This window comes from Hibiscus syriacus, unplaced genomic scaffold (genome assembly GCF_006381635.1).
Source record: "Hibiscus syriacus cultivar Baekdansim isolate YM2019G1 unplaced genomic scaffold, ASM638163v2 tig00112428_pilon, whole genome shotgun sequence".
NCBI lineage: Eukaryota > Viridiplantae > Streptophyta > Magnoliopsida > Malvales > Malvaceae > Hibiscus > Hibiscus syriacus.
The window spans coordinates 227,071-249,765 of NW_024063329.1; the positions used below are offsets into that span (position 1 = coordinate 227,071).

Below are 22,695 nucleotides of genomic sequence, written 5' to 3' on the forward strand. Positions count from 1 at the left end.
TCATTAAACAAAAGTTCTTGAAGCAAAAGCATAAATAAAGTACTAAATAGTTCCGGAAAAAAACAGTAATGCTGGAATACTGAAACATTATCATGACTGAAAATTCATGAACTACAAAGGCAACGAAGATCTCCAAAGGACAGAAATATGTACATGTTTGACGCAGTGAAGCAGGGACGGTATCCGATGGAGCTGTGCAGGTAACCACCGATTTAAATCTACCTGATAGTGACAAACTTGTTGGTACCATGTCTAGCCCAATAGGACCTCAAATCGATTGGGTTACTGAAGTTATAGTTTTCCGACGCGAGTTTCTCCAGCACCTTCTTGAATGCCCCTTGACTCATTTTCCTCCCAGCTATCCTCGCACCTCGTCGCTTGGTGCTCATCGGCAGAGGATACATGGATACATTTGTGGTGCAACAAGCGGATTGCCAACCGCCACATCCCCATCGATAACATTGCTGAGGGGTTCCGGTACACGAGGGCGGAATCCAGAAATATCAATGTCATATCCATTGATTTTAATGTCCATACTCTTCTTCGCTGGCTTCACAAGTTGAACGGAAGAATCGGTGTTATCCTTTCGCTTCCTAGGCTTTTTGGTCTTTGGAGTCTTAGGGGCAGCCTCGCCCTGCCTTTTCTTCAATTGAACACTTTCCTTACTAGCTGGTGGCTCTTCAACTCTCCCAGCCACCCTCTCATCTTTCCTTGAAGAATCGAGTGGCGGCAACAAAACTGACAACGAATGAGCTGCCGGAGTTTCTGGAACAATGCCGAAACTAGGAGAAACAGCTGGCATTATGTTTAAAAACTTTTCCCTCTGGCTAATCCAACTATCCCGAACATAATTCATTGGGATAGAAGCCTCTGAAACAACGCAGTCGCGAGGATGAAAGGCGACATTGGGAGTGGCCAAGAAATTCGGATCACGCATCGGAATAAAAGACTTAGTGTCTCGGTCTGCCATGCTTGGCATAAGCTGCAGACCAAGATGTCCTTTAAAGGAAGGCTCATAGTAACCCCAATTCCGCATGTTCAACGCATTTTCATCCATGAAGCTACACATAAACACCAACAAACAACAGATTGAATAAACTTTTTACAATGTTTCACATTATTTCCACCCACAACGGCGGAGACATTCCAATTAAAACAATGCCTTGCAACCCGTTTGGTTCCCAAGAAAATAACAGGGGGAAACCCCCAATGTGCTAAATTTCAATCGGCAGCTTCCACGTTTCCGCAGATCCAAGATATGTAAACAAAAGATCTCAATCCACAGTTAATAAACATAGAAAAAACCGAAAAATCTAAAGATTCCCAACAGAAAATGGAAACTTTCAGATTCAAACAAGTTCTCAAACCCCCCACATTTCCCCAAGGTCAAATCTTTGCATGCAACGAACCCCGTGATCAGATCTACTAACAGAAACTGGAAAAAGGAAAAAGAAAGTTTGGGTTTTTTTATGGCGGTTGCAGGGCTTTCAAAAATGGAAACTTTATAACATCCATAAATCTCCTTTTCACAAATTTCATCTTCAAAAGCTCAAACACACAAACAAACAAATTTAAGAAGAAAATACATTTAATAATAGTACAAAGACTAAGGACCCATACATTCAAGAACCGTTAGAAAGAGAAAGCAAAGGAAAAGGAAGTGAGAGGAGAGATAAAACTTACTTAGAGAGAGATAAAATAGTGTATACGGCTCTTTAGGGTTTGCCCTTTCTGGATAGAGAGAGAGACCCGAGAAGGCAAATATATATATACATATATAAATATATATAAAGCTATGAAAGATACAGAGAATAGGAAGCCCCAAATCTTAAAAAACAATGGAGAATGGGAAAGACCTAAACATGTGTTTAGGGTAATTGGTTAATGTTTGATAAATACTCAGGTTGAAAGTAATTAGTTTGAGTTTTTAACTAATCGAAATGAGAAATTTGATTCTCGATTTGAAAAGTTCGTGAGCAGTTTAAAAATATAATATATTAAGATTTTATTTTAAAATAAATAAATTATTAATAATATTAATATTTATATGTTGATTTTTTTTTAAAAAAAATATAGTAAGATTTTTATGTATTTAAGATTTAGGTTTGAGTTTGAATTTGAGACTTTAATCGAATTAATTTAAAAAAAATTGTTTCGAGCTTTTTTTATTTTAATCGAGCTAAGTTTAAAAAAATTATTAGCTAAAAGCAAAACATTTTTTTGCCTTTTCTTTTCCATCCCTTTTTATTTTATAGATATATATATATATATATAAGGCAAATGTGTGATTTTATGTCTATGAAGAACAAAAGATTATTAGCTAAAAGCAAAACATTTTATTTCAAATTTCATTTGATTTCTCAATGATAAAGTATATTATTTCAAATCCCAGTGGTGTGAGATAGAGGAGGGAGTGAGTTGTATATCTTGATTTCACGTTGATCAAAAAATAGATTTTATAGATCAAAGAGATTTAGTGTTTCATAAGTTCCGAGTTTGAGATTGAATTTTAAAGTGTTTTATGTAAAATCTAATCTAATTGAGTGGTGGGAAGCATTGAGGTGAGTTCTTCGATATCTTAAGTGGTCAAGAAAGACGTCAGAAAATGATAATGCAACACTGATGTGAGACGATAATGAAATTGTAAAACTTTCATCTTTAAAGGAAGACGATAAAACAAAAAAAATGACATAAATGACACAAGGATTCCATGTTAATGATAAATGCTTCATATCATCACATGTAGCTACCATGTAATCTTCCTATTTATGATTTAACAATCAAGTGACTAAAATAGAAGCAAATCAAAAGTTTTGAACTTTTTTTAAATTTACTTTTCGATTTAGGCCTAATGAAGCTATGCCCAATGTCACCCAATTTTCTGGACTTTTCCTGCCTCAGGAAATTAAAAACCCAAAGAAGCAAAAATAGAATAAAATCTAATAAAAATTATGAATTTAAATATTTGTTTCATGCATAAATAACAACTCTTAAAATTAATTTTAGATTTTACGTAAGAATTATTAACTTACTATTAAAGTATGATGACGATTTACATGTTTTTCTTAAAAGAGTCGAAAATGGATGTTAATGCAAAATTGTTAACAAAGTTCAGAGATAAATTCATATAATAGCGTCAAAGTCGGGTCGAACGTATAATTTTATATTAATGGTGAGGATTTTTAATAAGTACATTAAATGCTAAAGAGACATAATTATAAACTCGTACGTAACGTGAAGCATTCTCTCAATTCATCCCTGAATTCGAACCCATGGACTTCCCGAGATAGAAAATTGACCTATAGATGACCTTAGTGATTAGTAGTCACAATACAAGGTTGGAATAGGGACTCTCTCGTGATCTCTCAGAGGACGGTTCATTCTCAGCTCGTCTATCCATCTTTCACATCCACTGAATCATCAGTTGTGACTCTCAATTCAAACCAAAAGAGATCAATCGTTAAAAAACGTCACGACTTCATTTCATCCCTCAACAAATATCAAAAAGATTTCGGACGTTGGTAAAAGCATGGTCCCATTCGATCTCTTTTAACATCTCTTTCCCTTAATTGCATATAGACAGGCATCACAAGCAAGTTGAAGGTTGCTTGAAGAACAACCTCCATAAATTAGAGGGTAAAAAGTTAAAAGTTTAAAAGTGAAAGGGGGTGAAAGGGTAAACTTGGTGAGAGATAAGGTAGATGGAGCTGTTAAATTAAGGCCTGAAAATAGGTATATTTGTCTCTGGTGATGGGCCAAAATTTTAGAGAAAGGGTACTTTATTGACTTAATGGGAACTGAGTTAAGTACCCCCCCCCCCTAACAATCTTGTCCTGCTTTATAGTATTTACTTGATCTTGCTTTGTTTTTACTTTTACTTTTTAAACTTTTTATCGCTTTGGGTAACTTTTTCCCTACGTAATTTGATATAATTACCTAATGGCACGTTTTGCTTTTCAGAAACCTGACAGTACCCACCCAACAACTTGTCGGTCGTCTTCTTCTCTTTATATCTCTATAGTAGGGATGGGCATTAAATCGAAACTGACGGTTCCGACCCGCCCTATTTGAACAGGTCGGATTTTTTAAAAAAATTTAAGTTTGGGTCGGATCAGATTCTTTTAGGTGTGATATTTGAGTCGGATCGAGTTAAGGTTTACGGTAAAAAATATCCGACCTGACCCGATCCGAAAAATATATATAATCTTACTTTATATATTTAAGAATAATTATAATAATACCCCTCTATATATAATTTTTTTTCAATTAAGTCACTGTTTTTATTGAATAAAAATATTTTTTATTATTTCGGGTCGGGTGAAATCTTGTTTTGGTCGGGTCGGATCTCGAGTGAAGGCTCCCTTGTTATCCGGTCGTGTCGGGTGGACCAAAAAACCTGACTCAACCCGACCCATGCCCATTCCTATATATATGTGAAGGCATTCAACAGATAAATATCGGCGATTTTAGGATTAATTGTACATATGGTTATTTATGTTTGTATTTTATTTATTTTTAGTCACTGATTTCAAAAAATATAAGATATGATTACTTTTTTTTTTTATTCAATTAACATATGGTCACCCCGAGCTAATTATTGTTAACAACAGATAAATATTTTAATATAATCACGCATTTGATCTATGTTATTTATATATTATCTCAACTTAATAATACTTTTAATAAATTAAAATAAATTTAATTCTATAATCGAATGATGTCACGTCATGTCATGTGTCATCATTTTGTTGTAAGACTAACTTTATTTTAAATTAATATATTTATTTTTACCAATCAAATAGTGATATGTGCCACCCTATTGTTGAAAGAAAACAAAGGAAAACGAATAGGGGCAAAAAGATTCAAACATTGGTTACTTAAGAAACTAAACATTTATCCAACAATTAAGCGACCATTGCTCGATCTAAAGTAGACAACATGGTGTAAATATTTTTGTATCTTAATGTATAAATACTTAAATTCATAATATTTTATATATATTAACTTAAAAATATCTTTATATTAACTTATTAAATATATTTTATTATTAACTTAATTTAAAAATATTTTTTATTTTTATTTTCATTTAAAAATATATATTTTATGTTAAAATTTATTTAAAAATGTTTGACCCCAAATGTATGATTATACCAACTACTAAGTCACGTATTATGTTAATTGTTAAAAGTATTTAACCCGTGATAACTATGTCTTAATTAAATAAAAATGAAAGTGGTCATATCTTAATTAAATAAAAACGAAACTGCTCATATCTTATATTTTTTAAAAATTAGTGATCAAAAGTAGATAAAACACAAACATAAATAATCATCCATGTAGTTAACCCTTAATTTCAATACATGATACAATTTGGAGTTCAAACAGTGAATCATAAGGAGTTCAAGCACAAGTAGCACAATTTCACCATCTTTAAACGTATAAACGTACATATTTGCGAATGGTAAATGAATACGTTTACAAACATATAAACAAATATGTTCGTGAACGTTAAATAAGAATATGCTTAAAAGATTTGGAATCTACAACAACATGTCTAGGGAATCAATCTACCCATTCTTTCCAACTCAACTTCAACAATGAATTAATCCTCTAATTACTTTTTCTACTTTATTATTTTAATTAATTACTTTTTTTAACTTTATTTTAGATTCCATTCATTATTTTATTATTTACTTTTTATGTGCAAAAAGTCACATGTTATGAGAATGATTTGTAATTTATATGTGCAAAAGTCACTAATCTAGTATACTACTATTTTATCATTTTAAGATTAAATTACGTATTTAATACTTAAACTATCAGTTTTTATCAATTTTCGAATCCGAACTTTTAATTTTTTGAAAATCGTACGTAAAGTTTAAGTTTTATTTCATTTTAGTACTGCGTCGTTAAAAATTTCAGTTTTTGTTTCATTTTAGTATCATGTTCAAATTTAACGTTAAGTTTTGAAAATATTGAAAGTTTAGGTACTAAAACGGATCAAAACTGATAGTTTAGATACTAAATGTTTTTAACGGTGAGGTACTAAAATGAAATGAAAACCAAACGTTAGGTATGATTTTGAAAAAATTAAAAGTTTAGGTACTAAAACGGATCAAAATTGATAGTTTAAGTATTAAAAGTGTAGTTTACCCTTATTTAAAATAGTCTAAAGAGATTATAAGGTAGTACATATTTAAAATATTTCCTAATTATGACAAAAACCCGTAACGCTAATCGCTTAAACTCATAACTTCTAGGGATAAAAACATTCTCTTTAACTATTAAAGTGACTAGATGTGTTCCGTTAAAGATTGAAGTTGAATATTTTACTGTAAATAAATCATTGTTATCCCTAAAAGTTATGAATTTAAGCGAGACAAAATATTTATTTACATTTGTTAATATATTTAAAGAAGGTTTGATGCTCATATCATATTTATATAAATTATATACATGGACGAACTGATTTAGAAGATGGAAACAAGGACCCACTTTTTTATTATTAAAAATATATATATGATAAAATATAAAATTAGGGTTCTAAATTTTAGTTTATTTTAATTTTATCTCTTTATTTTCATGGTTAATTATATTTTACCTCTTTTATTTTCTATGATTAATTATACTTTGATCCCTTAAGTTGAAATCCAGACTCCCGATGGAATGGTTGTTGTTCCTCTTAATTTTTTTAATATAATAATATTTTATATTTTTAATTTAAATAATAACTAAACAAAGTTTTTGTTCTTCTCAAATTTTAAATTTAAATATTTAATAAATTTTCTTGTGGGGATGTGGTTTTTTTGTTTCTCTCCTTCTCTCTCTCCTCTTTCAAATCAGCTTTACAAGACTGGATTTTTACATTGAAAGTTGATATATTTGCAGAAAGCAATAGCTTTCTTCTCAATGTTCCAGTGAAGGCTGAATTTTTCCTCCTCTACTTATGTTAGAAGACGACAACAACAGGGCTTCAATTTCATTAGCAGCTCTTCCGTCTTCCTCCTCTGATAAGCCCTTGGAAAATGGGGCTGCACACAAACGAAAACGGAAACAAGCAGGCACACCAGGTTTTGTACTGGTTGATGATCGTTGTCGTCTTTGAATTAATCATTAATTAGATAATCCGACAGGTTTATGTTTGGTTTTGTTGTTGTTGTTGTTGTAGATCCTGATTCGGAGGTGGTTTCTTTGTCGCCGGAAACGTTGCTGGAATCCGACGGGTACGTCTGTGAGATCTGTAAGCAAGGGTTTCAAAGGGACCAGAACCTTCAAATGCACAGGAGGAGACATAAGGTGCCGTGGAAGTTTCTGAAGAGGGGGTCTTCGTTTGTCCCGAGCCGACGTGCTTGCACCATGAACCCTGTCATGCTCTTGGAGATCTGGTCGGGATCAAGAAACATTACAGGAGGAAACACAGCAATCAGAAACAAAGGGTTTGCGAGAAATGTTCGAAAGGATACGCGGTTCAGTCGGATTACAAGGCTCATCTCAAGACCTGTGGCACCCGAGGCCATTCTTGTGACTGTGGCCGTGTCTTTTCCAGGTTCATTTTTCGTTAACCCTACATGAAGAAGATGTAGTTTGTTGTATGATCGAACATAATCTCATGTTGTCTGGTTTTGTCGTGTGTGTCAGGGTGGAGGGTTTCATCGAGCACCAAGATGTTTGCACTGTTCGACGAGTTCAACCCGAGTTACAGGCTGCCTGCTTGTCTCGATCAGCTTCGAGCAATGGTCTTCCGAGCGATGCTGTAAACTTCGGCATCCCTCGGAGGACCGAGCCTGTTTTCTTGCAGCGCCAACAGCAACACTGTCTTGAACTTCAACTTCTATCAACGAGGGATTCGGATGAGAATCACGCTACCCGTTTGAAGCTATCCATAGGATCAAATGCAAGTAGTGAAACCACATTGGGAACTACTAGGTTGAAAGAGTTGGCCATGGCCGATAAGGCGTAATGCGAAAAGGCTAGACAAGAAGCTAAGAGGCAGATCGACATAGCCGAGCTCGAGTTCGCGAGTGCAAAGAGGTTAAGGCAACATGCAGTAAGCGAACTCGAGAAAGCTAAAGCCTTGAAAGATCAAGCGACGAAGAAGATAAGTGTTACCATGCAGATCACTTGTCAAACGTGCAAGCACCAGTTCCAAACATCAGCAACTGCGGTCCCAGACGATGAAACCTCACTTGCTATGAGTTTACATTTACTTTAGAGACAAATTTAGCTAGCTGAATAAGAAGTAAACATTCAAAGATGGTGACCCAAAGCTTCAAATACCAAAATTGAATGCCAGAAGAGGGAGGGGGGGGAAAGGAATGCCATTTTCATTGCATTTGAGTCCTTTTTAAATGCTTATAGATATAAAAAAAAGCACCATGTATTTCAGTGCCACAGTCTCAAATATAAACAACACATGCAAATTCACATAAAAGCACAAACACTTTGTCTCTCCCACACATAATTTTACCAGTTGCAGAAAGCTAGCTGAGTGGTCAGTCAGCAGCAGCAATGGCAGAGGGACACACACAATCTGCCATTTATTCATTAACGTTTTCTGAAGCCAAAACTACACTTGCCTTCTTCAACCCTTCAACTATAATTCAAAACAAACAACAAATGAAGGAATCTCTATATATATATAGTTTAGTTTTTTTTTTCAAGTGCAGGCAAAAGGGTTACCATTTTCTTTTTATTTTGAACCTTTGCGGTGCTGGTTGGGTTTTGGGACCATGGGCAGATCTTTCCCCACCTGTTAATGCAGTTTCATTTGCTCTTTTTGGTCCATTGGATATTAGCTATAATTCAAAACTTAAATTATTTTTAGGTAGGAGAGGACAAATGTCAACTTAAAGCATTTAACCATGTGCTCTAAAGATAGTAAGAAAAATGAAATCAAAACACTTAACATTAAACGCTCACACCCTTATTATTTCTAGTGGTCGAATCCAGCACCTCAAGAAATAACAATAATTCATCTACCAATGATGTCGCTTGATTCGTGCTTATGCTATCATTCAACTCTCTTGGATGGGGACAATTTTGGTCCCGGTATCATAAGGCACGAATTTGTTAGTTTCTCCTTTATAATTCAAAAAAAATATTAACGTAACATGTCATCAAATTAACGACATTTATCGTTCAAGTGATTAAAACTTAAGAAAATGATAAGTGACCATAACGTAACTCTTTTGAATTTAATAAGCAAAAGCGTACAAATATAAGAGATAAGTGACTATTCTTGTAGTTTACCCAAGGTTATTTAAAAATGGGCCTATACTTTAAAAAATATAGCAAAAACGTGGGCTTTGTTTGGTCCATAACACAATGTTTGGGCCAATTACTTAAGAGCCCTTATAATTTTGCAATTTGGACATATCATCCTAGAATCGGGTATTTTTAAAACTTAGGTAAATTTCTTCCATTTGTCCCTGTACTGTGCATAAATTATAGATTTAATCCATATATTCTAATTTAATTTTCCGCTCCCTATACTTTTCAATTTTTTTTGAAAAAAAATCCTAGCTCAAACTATATTCATGAAATTTATCAAATCAAATATAAATTAACATTAAATCATGTAATTTTATCGATACATTATCTAGACCTATATAAAAATCAAGTTTCGTTAATACGTTTTTTCCCCTTGAATCAATAGACTGGAACTGAATTATGAAGAGTTTTACTAAAGAGGATATTAAAGTCATTTACATTTATCTTTAATTTATTTTGGTTAAAATACGTATTTAGTACCTAAACTATCAGTTTTGGATTATTTTAGTGCCTAAACTTTCAATTTTTTAAAACGATACCTAACGTTTAGTTTTTATTTCATTTTAGTATCTGTCGTTAAAAACTTAACGCGTTTAGTACATAAACTATCATTTTTGGTCCGTTTAGTACCTAAATTTTCATATTTTTTTCCAAAATTTAACGTTAAACTTTGAACGAGTACTGAAATGAAAAACAAGAGTTAAACTTTAGGTATGGTTTTGAAAATTTTGAAAGTTTAGGTATTAAAACAGATTAAAATTGATAGTTTATGTACTAAACACGTAATATACCCATTTATTTGTTTATTTTGATCCAAAGAAGCTGGCCTGGATTGGGTATTCTTAAAAAAATAATGGACTGAAATTAAAGCAAAGTTAATTACTTTATTTGAAAGAAGAGTGGGGATATGGCATGTGGAAATGGCATCATGAGGGGTTCAACTTCATCCCCCACCTTCTGTTGTAAAGCCCTTTCAGAACACTTCCTTTTTACTGCCAATGGTGACTCACTGAGTGCTCTCTCCTTTTACACTGATGAAGAATTGAGTATTTTAATTATTGGGAGAAAAAAAAGTATGTAAATATCATTTAATTTGGTTGGTATTATTGTAAAGGTTTAGGATCGTTCGATAAGTGAAAACAGATTACTGTTATTAAAAATAAAAAATGTGAATATATTTACTGGGAAAAAAACAAAGAGTCAATTTCAGTCATTAATTTTCACTCATCCAACGATCCTAAATCTGTGTAAAACTAAAGAGTTTTACATTTATGTAAGTGGATCCTAACACAAGATAGGGCATGCCCACTTACACAATATAAAACTCTTTTAGTTTTATATAGATTTAAGACCGTTCGATAAGTGAAAACAGATAACTGAGATTAAAATTAAGAAATGTAAAGATATTCACTGAAAAAATAAGAAGAATCTCTATCATTCATTTTCGCTCATTCAGCGATCTTAAATCTGTGTAAAACTAAAGAGTTTTACATTGCGTAAGTGAATTCTAACCCAAGATAAGACAAAATACTCCTACACAATGTAAAACTCTTTTAATTTTACATAAATATGCAGTATGGAAAAATTATTTCTCACACTAACGTGATTTTAATATCATTTCTCCATCTATTGTATTTTTTACCGTACACGCCTAAAGACCTCAGGATATCTCGGCGTCTTCAGGCTAAAATTTTGCATACATAATTCATGAAGATTACTCGACGTCTTTAGTTAAAATAAGTAGAGAACGACCTTTGATTTCTCGGCGTCTTCAACTATACATTCTTTCTCTGCATGTGGGTGGGGGCGGGAGTTTTTCTTGGTCACCGAATATGACCATGGTTCCTGTCAAAAACCAACAACAAGGGATCAACTCCACGTTCCCTTATCACCACACCCACATGCAGAGAAAAAATGCAGAGTTGAATACGCCGAGAAATCAGAGGTCATTATATACCTATTTTAACTAAAGACGCCGAGTAATCACATTGATTATGTATATAAAATTTTAGCCTGAAGACGCCGAGATATTCTGAGGTCTTTAGGCGTGTACAGTAGAAAATACCCTATATGAGAAAATAATATTAGAACCACGTTAGTGTGGGAAATAATTTTCCCATACTGCATTATTCTGACATTTTTGCCCACACATTGCAGATTTCGATGTCACGAGTGAAATGATTTTTTTATATAGAAAATAGTTAATTTTATTAAAAATAAAAAATATTTAAAATTATAATAAAAATTACAATCATAATTATAAATTTAAAATATAATTATGATATTTTTATATTATTATTTAGACAGAAATTAATCATTTATATCACATAAAGACCAAAGAAGGAAAAAGTTAAAAAAAAACTTAACCAAAAAATTCGAATAAAATAAAGATACAAACAAATCTGACTGCATTGGTAAACGAACCACAAAATGTGATGAATATACTGAAAAACCATTAACAAATTGCAAATCAAAGTCAAGCGACGTAAGAAAACTATCCACGAACATAAAACGCGTATCCGAATCAATCTGAAGGTCCAAAGCATGGAAGATCGTCATAATAACAAATAAGCGTCATCTTTATCAGTCATGACAATGTCAAATATAACCCTAAAAAAGATAAACAAAAAAAGGACAAAAAACCGTAAACAACGACAAATAACCGTAAACTACCAAAACGTAGAAAAAAACATGACATAAAGACAGAGATAAACGTGACATAAATACAAATAACATGTCACAAAGATATAATTGTTCATATTTAAAAAAATAAAAAACAAAGAAAAAAGAATAACAGGTGGACGTCAACAAACATTAAAACTGATGTTACCGTTGGTTAAATAAAATTAAAAAATAAAAAGTTAACTTGATCAATAAAATTCACATAAATTATAAATAAAAAATGAAAAAGAGAAATGAGTGAAATAATTAAAATATACATAAAAATAAGCTTAAATAATATTAAATTGAAAATTAATAATTAAATAATTGGTAATCATTAGCTCCATTCGGTGGGTCATTTTGGATTCTCGATAAAAATCAGATGACTGGAAAGCTGCTTATTTATTTATTTATTTTACTTTTTGGTCCCTTTGGCGTGCGATTGACGACAATTTGGTCTTCATCTCCTTTCCATTTCTAACCCTCATCCTTTGCACTAAAAAGTAACACCCCATACACACACATCCAAATTTCAACTCTAAAAAATATGGGTTTAAATAAGAAATGATCGTGGCAGTTTTAATATACGATTAAAATAAAATATTATCGGTTTTATTATTATTTAAATAATAAAATCGGTAAAAAATTATCAGAAATATTATTATTTCTATCGATTTTATTATTGTTGGACACTTTACCGGAAATGTTAAAAACATTAATGTTTTAGGTAGAAATAATAATATTTTACGTAATTTTTTACTGATTTTTTATTTAAATAATAGCAAAACTGGTAACGTCTTTTTTTAATTGTATATTAAGGGTGCCTCATTGTAGAACTTTTCGGTTTAGATCTGATTATATGTGAGTTTAATTTGAATTTACTTTAATAAGTTAACTCGAATTGAAATAATTATTAAGTTGATTCTTTAATTTAGTGTTTATAATTACTAATTTTTGATTAAAATTATTGATATATTAAATTTATTTACATAATCTAAATAACAATCGATACGTAAAGTCTTGAAGTAAATGATTGAAAAGCACATTCGGCAAAAATGTTGAATCTGTTCTCTTTTTTAATTATTGACACCGTCTGATTTAGTCAAATTTGTTGACTTTTTTTGCTAGTAATTTAAAATTGATATCGTTTAAGTAATGTCTCGAGTTTGAGTCTTTATGTACGCAAAAAATATTTGTTAAGAGACTCACCCATCAAAACAAGATATACGACGCTAATCAATTTTAATTAATTAAAATAAAGTCTTGTAACCGGGAAGGCAGACAAAGAAAAAAGAGATTTAAATGGGATTTGGTTCCAACAATATCTAGGTAGGACCAACTCAAGGATAAATCTTTAGCACGTACTGAGTTGCAACTTCAAACATTTTAGGCCACCTCAAAATATATAGTTTAGTCTTATGATGACGTATTTGAATATATAATTTTTTTTTGTTTTATAATTCGATTATAATCTGAATGAACTAATCTATCCTAATGGTTAAAGGAATGATTATTGTCTTTTTAGGACATGAGTTCGAACATTAGCAATTGTAATATATTTGAGCGTCTATTGTCAAATAACTTAGCTCAACTTAAACCCAAAATTTCAACAACAAAAACAAAATTCATCCCTATAAGATCGGGTCAAAATGACATCGAGTCTGGATTCCATGTCCATCCTAGTGTCAAACAGCACTTTAAAGTTAGGACTTTAATATCCATTAAGATTAAAATCTTATATATTATCTACTCCTTATGTTTATAAATATAAAATTTATAGAAATACAATATATATAACTCATATTAAGAAAATAATGTATGTATTTTTAAATTTAAATTAATCGGTCAATAAATTAAATACTGATAATTATATAAAAAAATAATTCATTAAAATGTACCACTTATCATTATCATTGTATCCTATACTTGTATTAAAAAAAGAAAAATAGATGCAATGATTGTCACTCTCTTATGTTAAGCATATAAAAGGCTTTTTTTAGTTTTTTTTATTTTAATAAAAAATATAATAGTTACTAATATTATTAAATTATTTACTTCTAAAAATAAACAATCAACATCTAATTTGTACCTAAATGAGCTCTTAATTAATTAAATTAATCTTTTACTTGAAATAAAACTTGAAAGAAAGGAATTGTTTAGAGATTCAAGCAAAATGATTAGGATAAACTATGCATTTTGGGCCGTTTTAGTACCTAGACTTTCAATTATTTTTTAAAATCATACCTAAAGTTTAGTTTTTGTTTTATTTTAGTACATGTTCAAACGTTAAGTTTTGAAAAAAATTTGAAAGTTTAGGTACTAAAACGGACCAAAACCGATAGTTTATGTACTAAACGTGCCAAGTGTTTAACGATATTGTACTAAAATGAAAAAAAAAACTAAATATTAGGTATGATTTAAAAAAAAATTAAAAGTTCAGGTACTAAAATATACTAAAACTGATGGTTTAAGTACTAAATGAGTAGTTTACCCAAATGATTATATATGTAGGAATTTTATTGAAGTTATAAAAATTGTTGGTATGCAATATAAAAATCATTTTAGTTTTGAGAGTTAGCAGTTAATAATATGATTAAAAATAAAACTTTTCAAATAATATATATATATATATATATATTAATTTCAAATAATAAAGGAAAAAATTGTTGCCAAAAATGTGTGAGCTTATTTAAATTTTTTGAAAGATTAAGTCGTATTTGAACAATTTTTATTTACGAAATTCGTTAATTTTATTAAAAATAGAGAATATATGAATTATAACGAAAGTTTACAATTATAATTGTACACTAAAGACGTAATATCTAAACACGAGAAAACTAGTCACTTAAGATCACAAGGACATATGAGAAAAAAGTTTAAAAAAACCTAATCAAATAAACTCGGATAAAAGATAGATACGAACAGTTCTTACTGCATCGACAAACGAACAACAAAGAGAATGAAGTTATTGAAAGAGCACCGACAAATCGCGAATCAGAATCGATATGAAAATACTATCCACGAACGCAAATCGCGTATTAAATACAATCCGAAGGTCCAAAGCGGGAAAGATCAACATGATAACAATAAGTATCTTAATCAGTCGTGACGGTGTCAAATCCAACCTTAAAAAATATAAACAAAAATAATCAAGTTGAATGAATATCTATTATACCTTACCCTAAAGTTCATTCTCAATTTAAATTAAAAAATTAATCCATTAAATCAAAAATTTCCAAGTTTAAATAATTTAATTATCCTTATGTTTTTTTTTTTCACGCGAGATTCGCAAAGACAAAGATTATGAATGTTGTCTTGTCTCCCACAAGGGCTTAAGTGGGCTGCCCCTAATTAAGATTTATAATAATAATAATAATAATAATAATAATAATAATAATAATAATTATTATTATTATTATTATTATTATTATTAAACATATGAATTTATAATCATATATGGACGTGAAACCCTAATCTATCGTTTTCTTCATTAGCCATGCTTGTATATATCTAGCTAACGAATGTTTATACCATATTATTTTAAGATTAATTATTATTTTTATTACAAACGTTCAGGATTTGAATCTTAATATTATATATATATATAATAAAAAATATTGGAAGTATAGCCCGTAATAAACATCTATAATGTCTAATCTAAATTAATCGATCGATGAATATTGTTTTTTTAATAGCATATGGACGGTGATTATAAATTAGTATATGTTATAATTTTGTCTTAACTTATTAATAACACATATATCTTGTAGATATAATTGCTTGAATCTGAATCCTTTAAAGAAATTAACATTCTTTTTTTTTATCAATGAGATCCTTCCATTTTTAAACATACTTTTAATTAAATTTGGTTTAAGGGCTACTTTTGTCCTAGTAGTAGACCTAATTTATCATTTTCGTCCCTATGGTATTTTCGCATCAATTTAGCCATCAAATTTGCTTAATCGCATCAATATTTAGAATATTTATTATTGTTTAGGGTTTTAAGTTAGAGTTTAGGGCTAAGGGGTTTTACTTTAGGTTTTTAGGATGATGCAATTAATCAATTTCAAGGGCTAAATTGATGTAGGAATATCATAAGAACGAAAATGATAAATTGAGTCTATTATATGAACAAAAATAACTCTTAAGCCATTAAATTAAATGGCCTAATATCAAAATAAGCATCCAAATTATACCGCTTTTCCCGAATATGTTCCTGAAGTATTTTTTGACTAATTATGGTGCCTAACGTAACGAAAGTAACCACTTTAGGTGCCCGAACCATCAATAGTGTTAATTTATCCCGTTAAGTGACACGTGTCACAATATGGTAATTTTAAAATTTTTGTTTAAAATTAAAAAAATAAATTATATTTTTGAAAAAAGCAAACACAAAAAAAATTGAAATAACCCTAAAATTTTGAAAACCTTCATTTCATTCCTTACCACATCCTTTTTCTGTCGACGAAGCTCCACTCGACCTCACCTCCCCTGACGACCAAAAACCCTATGAAATCGTGACCGAGAAACAATGTTTTATACCCCATAAACTCTAAGATGAAAATTGTGATCCCATGCAATTTCGACAACCAATCGGCAGTAACTACGATGTCACATGATTGGGAGGGTGGAAGAGACTATGTCGGGCGTGTTGGTCGTGGCCGAAAAAACGGCGACGATGAGTTAAGATTAGAATTTAGGGATTTTGGGGCATTTTTTTATAATTTAAGAGAAATTAATTTTTTTTATAAATATAATAATGTTTTTAATATTTTTCAAAAATAAATTTCAAAATATCAGATTGTGACACGTGTCACTTAACGAAGAAAATTAACGTTGTTGACGACCTAGGCGCCTAAAATGGAAACGTTTACAATGTTAGGTACCAGAATGAGTTAAAAAAAATGCTTTAAGCACCTATTCGGGGAAAAAACAGTATAGTTTAGTAACTTGTTTTCGTATTAAGCCAATTTAAATTTGTTTATACCATATTTTTTACATTAAGAAAGAAAAGGTGCAATTGCAAATGGGTCATCATCACTTCTCATGCATAATATTCTTCCAGCCATTAACCATAAGGGCAAATTGATTGTTGTTTGCACTGAGGGCCTTCATTTTTATTCTCCCACACTAAATCTATTTCTTTAAAAATAAAATAAAATTCAATTGTTAATATTCCTTAATTACTTTTTAATAAAATATCTAAATATAACAGTAATTTTTTTTTAACTTTTACTGTGTCAGATTCCATTGGTTTTACCACTTTTAACCTAAAAAGCTAATTATAATTGGAGAATAGGATAAAGATTGAAATTGCTTTTTCGACGTTTAATGTTCTTTTGCGCACCTTTAACTTCTAATTTTTATTCATTAATAAGTATAATATATTTCATTTCTTTTTTTATTAATAAAGAGATGGAGTTAAATTATTTAATTCTAAAATTAGTAAATCAAATATTTAATTTGAATTTTGAGAAAGATAATGAAATAATTTGATAAATACTTAAAAGGCAAAAGGTTATCTTTGTATTTATTGTAAATCCAATTTATCATTTTCATCTTTATCATTTTTTTTGCATCAATTTAGTACTCGAAGTTATCTATGGTGTTCATAGTAGTCCTCGAAGTTCGTTTTGACTAACAAAACCATTAATCTTCTGTATTTTTTAATACCGTCAATTTCCAGCCAAATATTACCGATGTGACTTGATGATGATGTGATATTTATTAAAGAATAACAATAAAATATTTACTAAATATAACAATTATAAAAAAATCCCAAAAAATTTGACCTAATTCTTTATTTTCACTGAAATAAATAATAAAATTTTAAGAATTTGTTATAACCAGTGTATTTAATAAATATTTTAACCTAATATCTTAATCTACATATGCATAAGACTTAAAGTTTTGTTAGTAGAAAACAATCAACGAACTTCAAGGTATAGGATGAACACCATAAATAAATTCAAGGACTAAATTGATATAAAAAATAATAAGAACAAAAATAATAAATTGAATTTTAATACGATGGCAACAGTGACTCTTAAGCCGTACTAAAATTAAAATGAATTAAAGTGGTTATAATACAAAAAGTTTGAATAATCTATTATCATCCTAAAATCGAGTCTTATGTCTAATGACAAAGTTTGAGATCGTTGTTCGAATCTCAATACATTTGACTTTTTTTTCATACTTATTTTGATTTAAATCCTCTTCTTCATCTTCTTCATCATCTGATCATATATAAAACAAAAACTCATTCTCTCACGCCTCTCTGACAAACAAACAGACAGTGACTCCCTCTGGCATCAATGATCATCGAACCACATGTGTACTCCAAATTTAGCATTTCTTTTTTCTATGTAATAAAAAGAAGCCGATCTTATGGCAGACCTTGTCTGTGGGTCCTCCTCCTTTTGACCATCTGTCTGATCAACGCTTTGCTTTGTCCTAGTACTTCCCCTTAACCATGAAAGTATGAACGTATAGATCAATGAAACAAATCCGTATCGCATCGAGTCGAGTAGAATCGAGTTAAACAGTAAAGGGTTCGATTTTCTTTTTAATATTAGAAAAAAAAACATCTTTTTTCTAAAGCTTCTCTTCTACTTTGCATCCGCAACAATTGCTCATCATAATATTCACCACTCCCACTAGCCCTTTCATCTCTCTCTCAATTGTGTTTCTCATCAATGGAGATCAGACCGCTTAAACTTTCCTATCATCTCCCATTGATGCTTATCTTTACAGTCTACATTTCAGTTTCCGCGGCGAAGCAAGCGGCGGCGGTGGCTCCGTCGCTCAAAACCGATGCGGCGGCCCTTATCGCCTTCAAAGAGATGATCGATAACGACCCGACCGGAGTTTTGTCGGGCTGGAAGCATGAAACGAGTCCATGCGTCTGGTATGGAGTTAAATGTTCATTAGGAAGAGTGGTTCAGCTTGAACTTAACCAGTGCAGCCTGTATGGGACCATCTTTTTCAATCCTTTGGCTTCTTTAAACATGTTGTCTGCTTTGGTTTTGTCTGGGAACATGTTCACCGTAAATTCAACCACTTTGGTGTTCCTCCCTTACGGACTGAAGCGTCTCGAGTTGTCCGACACCGGTCTCGTTGGTCCGTTCCCTGATAACTTCTTCTCCAAGCTACCAAATCTCCAATATGTCGATTTGTCACATAGTAATCTAACAGGGTCTTTACCTGGTGATCTCTTGTTGCCAAACCCTGATAAGTTGCAGGTTCTTGATCTTTCGTTCAACAACATAACAGGGTCCATTTCAGGGCTGAAATTGGAGAACTCATGCAATTCGTTGTTGGTCCTTGATTTGTCCGGTAATCACATCGTCGATTCGATCCCCGATGGTCTCTCCAATTGCACCAAGCTCACCGCATTGAATCTCTCGTCCAATTCCCTCACCGGTGAGATCCCGAGCTCTTTTGGAGAGCTTAAAGGGTTACAAAGGCTCGACCTTTCTTCTAACCATCTCACCGGTTGGATACCTTCCGAGTTGGGGAATGCATGTGACTCGCTCTTGGAACTCAGGCTTCCTTACAACAACTTGTCTGGTCCTGTTCCTGGCTCATTGTCTTCATGTTCTTACCTGCTGCTTCTTGATTTGTCTAATAACAACATAACGGGTCCTTTCCCGGATTCTATCCTCCAGAATTTTGGTGCACTAGAGGCCTTGTTATTGAGTAATAACATCATCTTGGGTCCGTTTCCGTCTTCCATTTCGTATTGCAAGAGCTTGAGAATTGTGGATTTGAGTTCGAATAAATTCTTTGGGACCATCCCACCTGATATATGTCCTGGAGCTGCAGCACTTGAGGAGCTGAAGATCCCGGACAATCTTATAAGAGGACAGATCCCAAGTCAACTGTCACAATGTCCCCATTTGAGGACAGTTGATCTCAGTTTAAACTATCTCAACGGATCGATCCCGGCCGAGTTGGGGGTGCTTGAGAATCTTGAGCAGCTGATAGCATGGTTCAATGAGTTGGAGGGACAAATCCCGAAAGAATTGGGAAAATGCAGTAAATTGAAAGATCTCATCCTTAACAACAATCGACTCAGTGGTGAGATTCCTGTTGAGTTATTCAACTGCAGCAATCTCGAATGGATATCTCTCACGAGCAACGAGCTCACCGGCTCGATCCCTCGAGAATTCGGCATGTTGTCAAGGTTAGCTGTTCTTCAGCTGGCGAACAATAGCTTGAGTGGTGAAATACCAGGAGAGCTAGGGAACTGCACTAGCTTGGTTTGGTTAGATATAAACAGCAACCAGCTCACCGGAGAAATCCCACCTAGACTTGGCCGACAGCTCGGGGCTAAATCCTTGAGTGGAATTCTTTCAGGCAACACTCTGGTGTTTGTAAGGAACGTCGGGAATTCGTGTAAAGGCGTCGGAGGGCTGTTGGAGTTTGCTGGTATTAGGCCTGAAAGACTATTGCAGATAGCAAACTTGAAAAGCTGTGACTTTACAAGGATGTATTCCGGGGCAGTGTTGAGTCTCTTCACACAATACCAGACGTTGGAGTATTTGGATCTCTCGTACAACGAGCTCCGAGGGAAAATCCCGGATGAAATCGGTGAAATGGTGGCCTTACAAGTTCTTGAATTAGCACATAATCAGCTATCCGGAGAGATTCCCTCGTCGCTTGGCCAGCTAAGGAATTTAGGTGTGTTTGATGCATCACATAACAGGCTGCAGGGCCAAATCCCAGAGTCATTCTCCAACTTATCTTTTCTGGTGCAGATCGACTTGTCGTATAACGAATTAACCGGTCCAATTCCACAAAGGGGTCAGCTGAGTACACTTCCGGCCACTCAGTATGCTAATAATCCAGGACTTTGTGGAGTTCCATTGCCCGAATGTCGAAATGGAAACAATCAAGCTCCTACAAGCTCAGATTTAGATGGCAAAAGAAGTAGGAAGGCTGCTGCTGTTTCATGGGCTAATAACATTGTCCTTGGGATCCTTATCTCCATTTCTTCTATATGCATTTTGATCGTATGGGCGATTGCGATGCGCGCGAGGCGGAGGGGAGTCGAGGAAGTCAAGATGCTTAACAGATTGCAAGCAGTTCATGCGGCTACGACATGGAAGATCGAGAAAGAGAAAGAACCGCTGAGCATCAATGTCGCAACGTTTCAGAGACAGTTAAGGAAGCTAAAGTTCTCCACACTCATCGAGGCTACAAATGGTTTCTCAGCAGCAAGTCTCATAGGTAGCGGCGGGTTCGGAGAAGTGTTCAAAGCCACTTTGAAGGACGGTTCAAGTGTTGCGATCAAGAAACTAATTCGATTGAGCTGCCAGGGCGATCGAGAATTCATGGCTGAAATGGAAACGTTAGGGAAGATAAAGCACAAGAATCTCGTGCCATTGTTGGGGTACTGCATGATAGGAGAGGAAAGGCTGCTTGTGTATGAGTTCATGGAGTACGGCAATCTCGAAGAAATGCTCCTCGGAAGAGCAAAGGCTAGAGATCGACGGATATTAACATGGGAGGAGCGGAAAAAGATCGCTCGGGGTGCCGCGAAAGGACTCTGTTTCCTCCACCACAATTGCATCCCTCATATTATTCATAGAGACATGAAGTCAAGCAATGTGTTATTAGACCATGAAATGGAAGCCAGGGTCTCAGATTTCGGAATGGCAAGGCTCATAAGTGCCCTTGACACTCACTTAAGTGTGAGCACACTTGCAGGCACACCAGGTTATGTCCCACCAGAATACTATCAAAGTTTCCGATGCACGGCAAAGGGAGACGTCTATTCGTTCGGAGTCGTCCTCCTGGAACTCTTGACCGGAAAGCGCCCGACCGATAAAGAGGACTTCGGGGACACCAACTTGGTGGGGTGGGTGAAAATCAAGGTGAGGGAACAAAAGCACATGGAAGCGATAGACCCCGAAATACTGCTGGCGACTAAAGGAACAGACGAAGCCGAAGCCGAAGAAGTTAAAGAGATGATGAGGTACTTGGAGATAACACTGCAATGCGTCGATGACTTCCCTTCGAAAAGGCCTAACATGTTGCAGGTGGTGGCATTGCTAAGAGAGCTGATGCCTGGATCAGCCAATGGAAGCAGCAACAGTGCTTGAACAATAAGGTATTGTTTTATTTGATCATTATGGTTAATGTAAAAAGATAAAAAAGTTTGTAATATTTATAAGAGCTTATTGTTTTTTGCTTATGCAAACTATTAAGAGCTTATAGCATAGATGGAAACAACTCTAGAGACAATTCATGTTGCAGAAGAAAATCCATCTGTTCATACCAACAGGTTTCATTTCACTTATTATTTCGAATCAAAGAACTCGAACAACAACTCGAATCAAAGAACTCAAGTCTCTCCATCCCAGAAGTCTTGAACAGACCTGTAAGGACCATTAGCGGACAGAAAATGTTCAGCTGCATTCCTTCGCATTGTGGGAGTTGGCTAATTTTATGCAAATCATCATCACTGAGCTCCCAATCAAAGATGTCAAGGTTTTGTTTCATCCTTTCCTTGTTGAAGCTCTTCACAATTACGCATACTCCTTGTTCATACACCCATCTCAAGCAATCCTGAGCAGGTGATTTCACCTTGGCTTGAGCAATTTCTTTGAGTATCTCGGAATTGATCAACTGATCGCTTCCCCACGCCGTTCCTTTGGCCCCCAACGGGGAGTAAGCCTGCACAGGTATGCCCTTCTCCTTGCAGAAGTCCCTCAGTTTCTTCTGTTGCCACATAGGGTTCATCTCCACCTTTCACAGTTT

The 22,695-nt window shown here is 33.2% G+C and overlaps 2 protein-coding genes and 3 pseudogenes across 2 annotated transcripts in view; 2 read left to right on the plus strand and 3 right to left on the minus strand.

Annotated features, from left to right (window-relative positions):
- Positions 1–21,067, minus strand: LOC120179535 (annotated as a pseudogene).
- LOC120179536 lies at positions 7,261–8,227 on the plus strand (annotated as a pseudogene).
- LOC120179529 (serine/threonine-protein kinase BRI1-like 2) lies at positions 18,528–22,218 on the plus strand. Its single transcript, XM_039185105.1, has one exon. The coding sequence runs from the start codon at positions 18,627–18,629 to the stop codon at positions 22,035–22,037; it is 3,411 nt and encodes a 1,136-aa protein (XP_039041036.1). The 5' UTR covers positions 18,528–18,626; the 3' UTR covers positions 22,038–22,218.
- The window catches only part of LOC120179538 (non-specific lipid-transfer protein 4-like), a 24,626-nt gene continuing 21,449 nt past the window's right edge, over positions 19,519–22,695 (minus strand). The window contains exon 4 of the mRNA XM_039185113.1: positions 19,519–19,530. The gene's annotated coding sequence lies outside the window, so the exon portion shown is untranslated. The remainder of the gene's footprint in view (positions 19,531–22,695) is intronic.
- The window catches only part of LOC120179533, a 1,287-nt pseudogene continuing 777 nt past the window's right edge, over positions 22,186–22,695 (minus strand).

Bases quoted from the DNA above. Each gene is read 5' to 3' on its own strand.
- LOC120179529 (XM_039185105.1), top strand. From the start codon at position 18,627: ATGGAGATCAGACCGCTTAAACTTTCCTATCATCTCCCATTGATGCTT.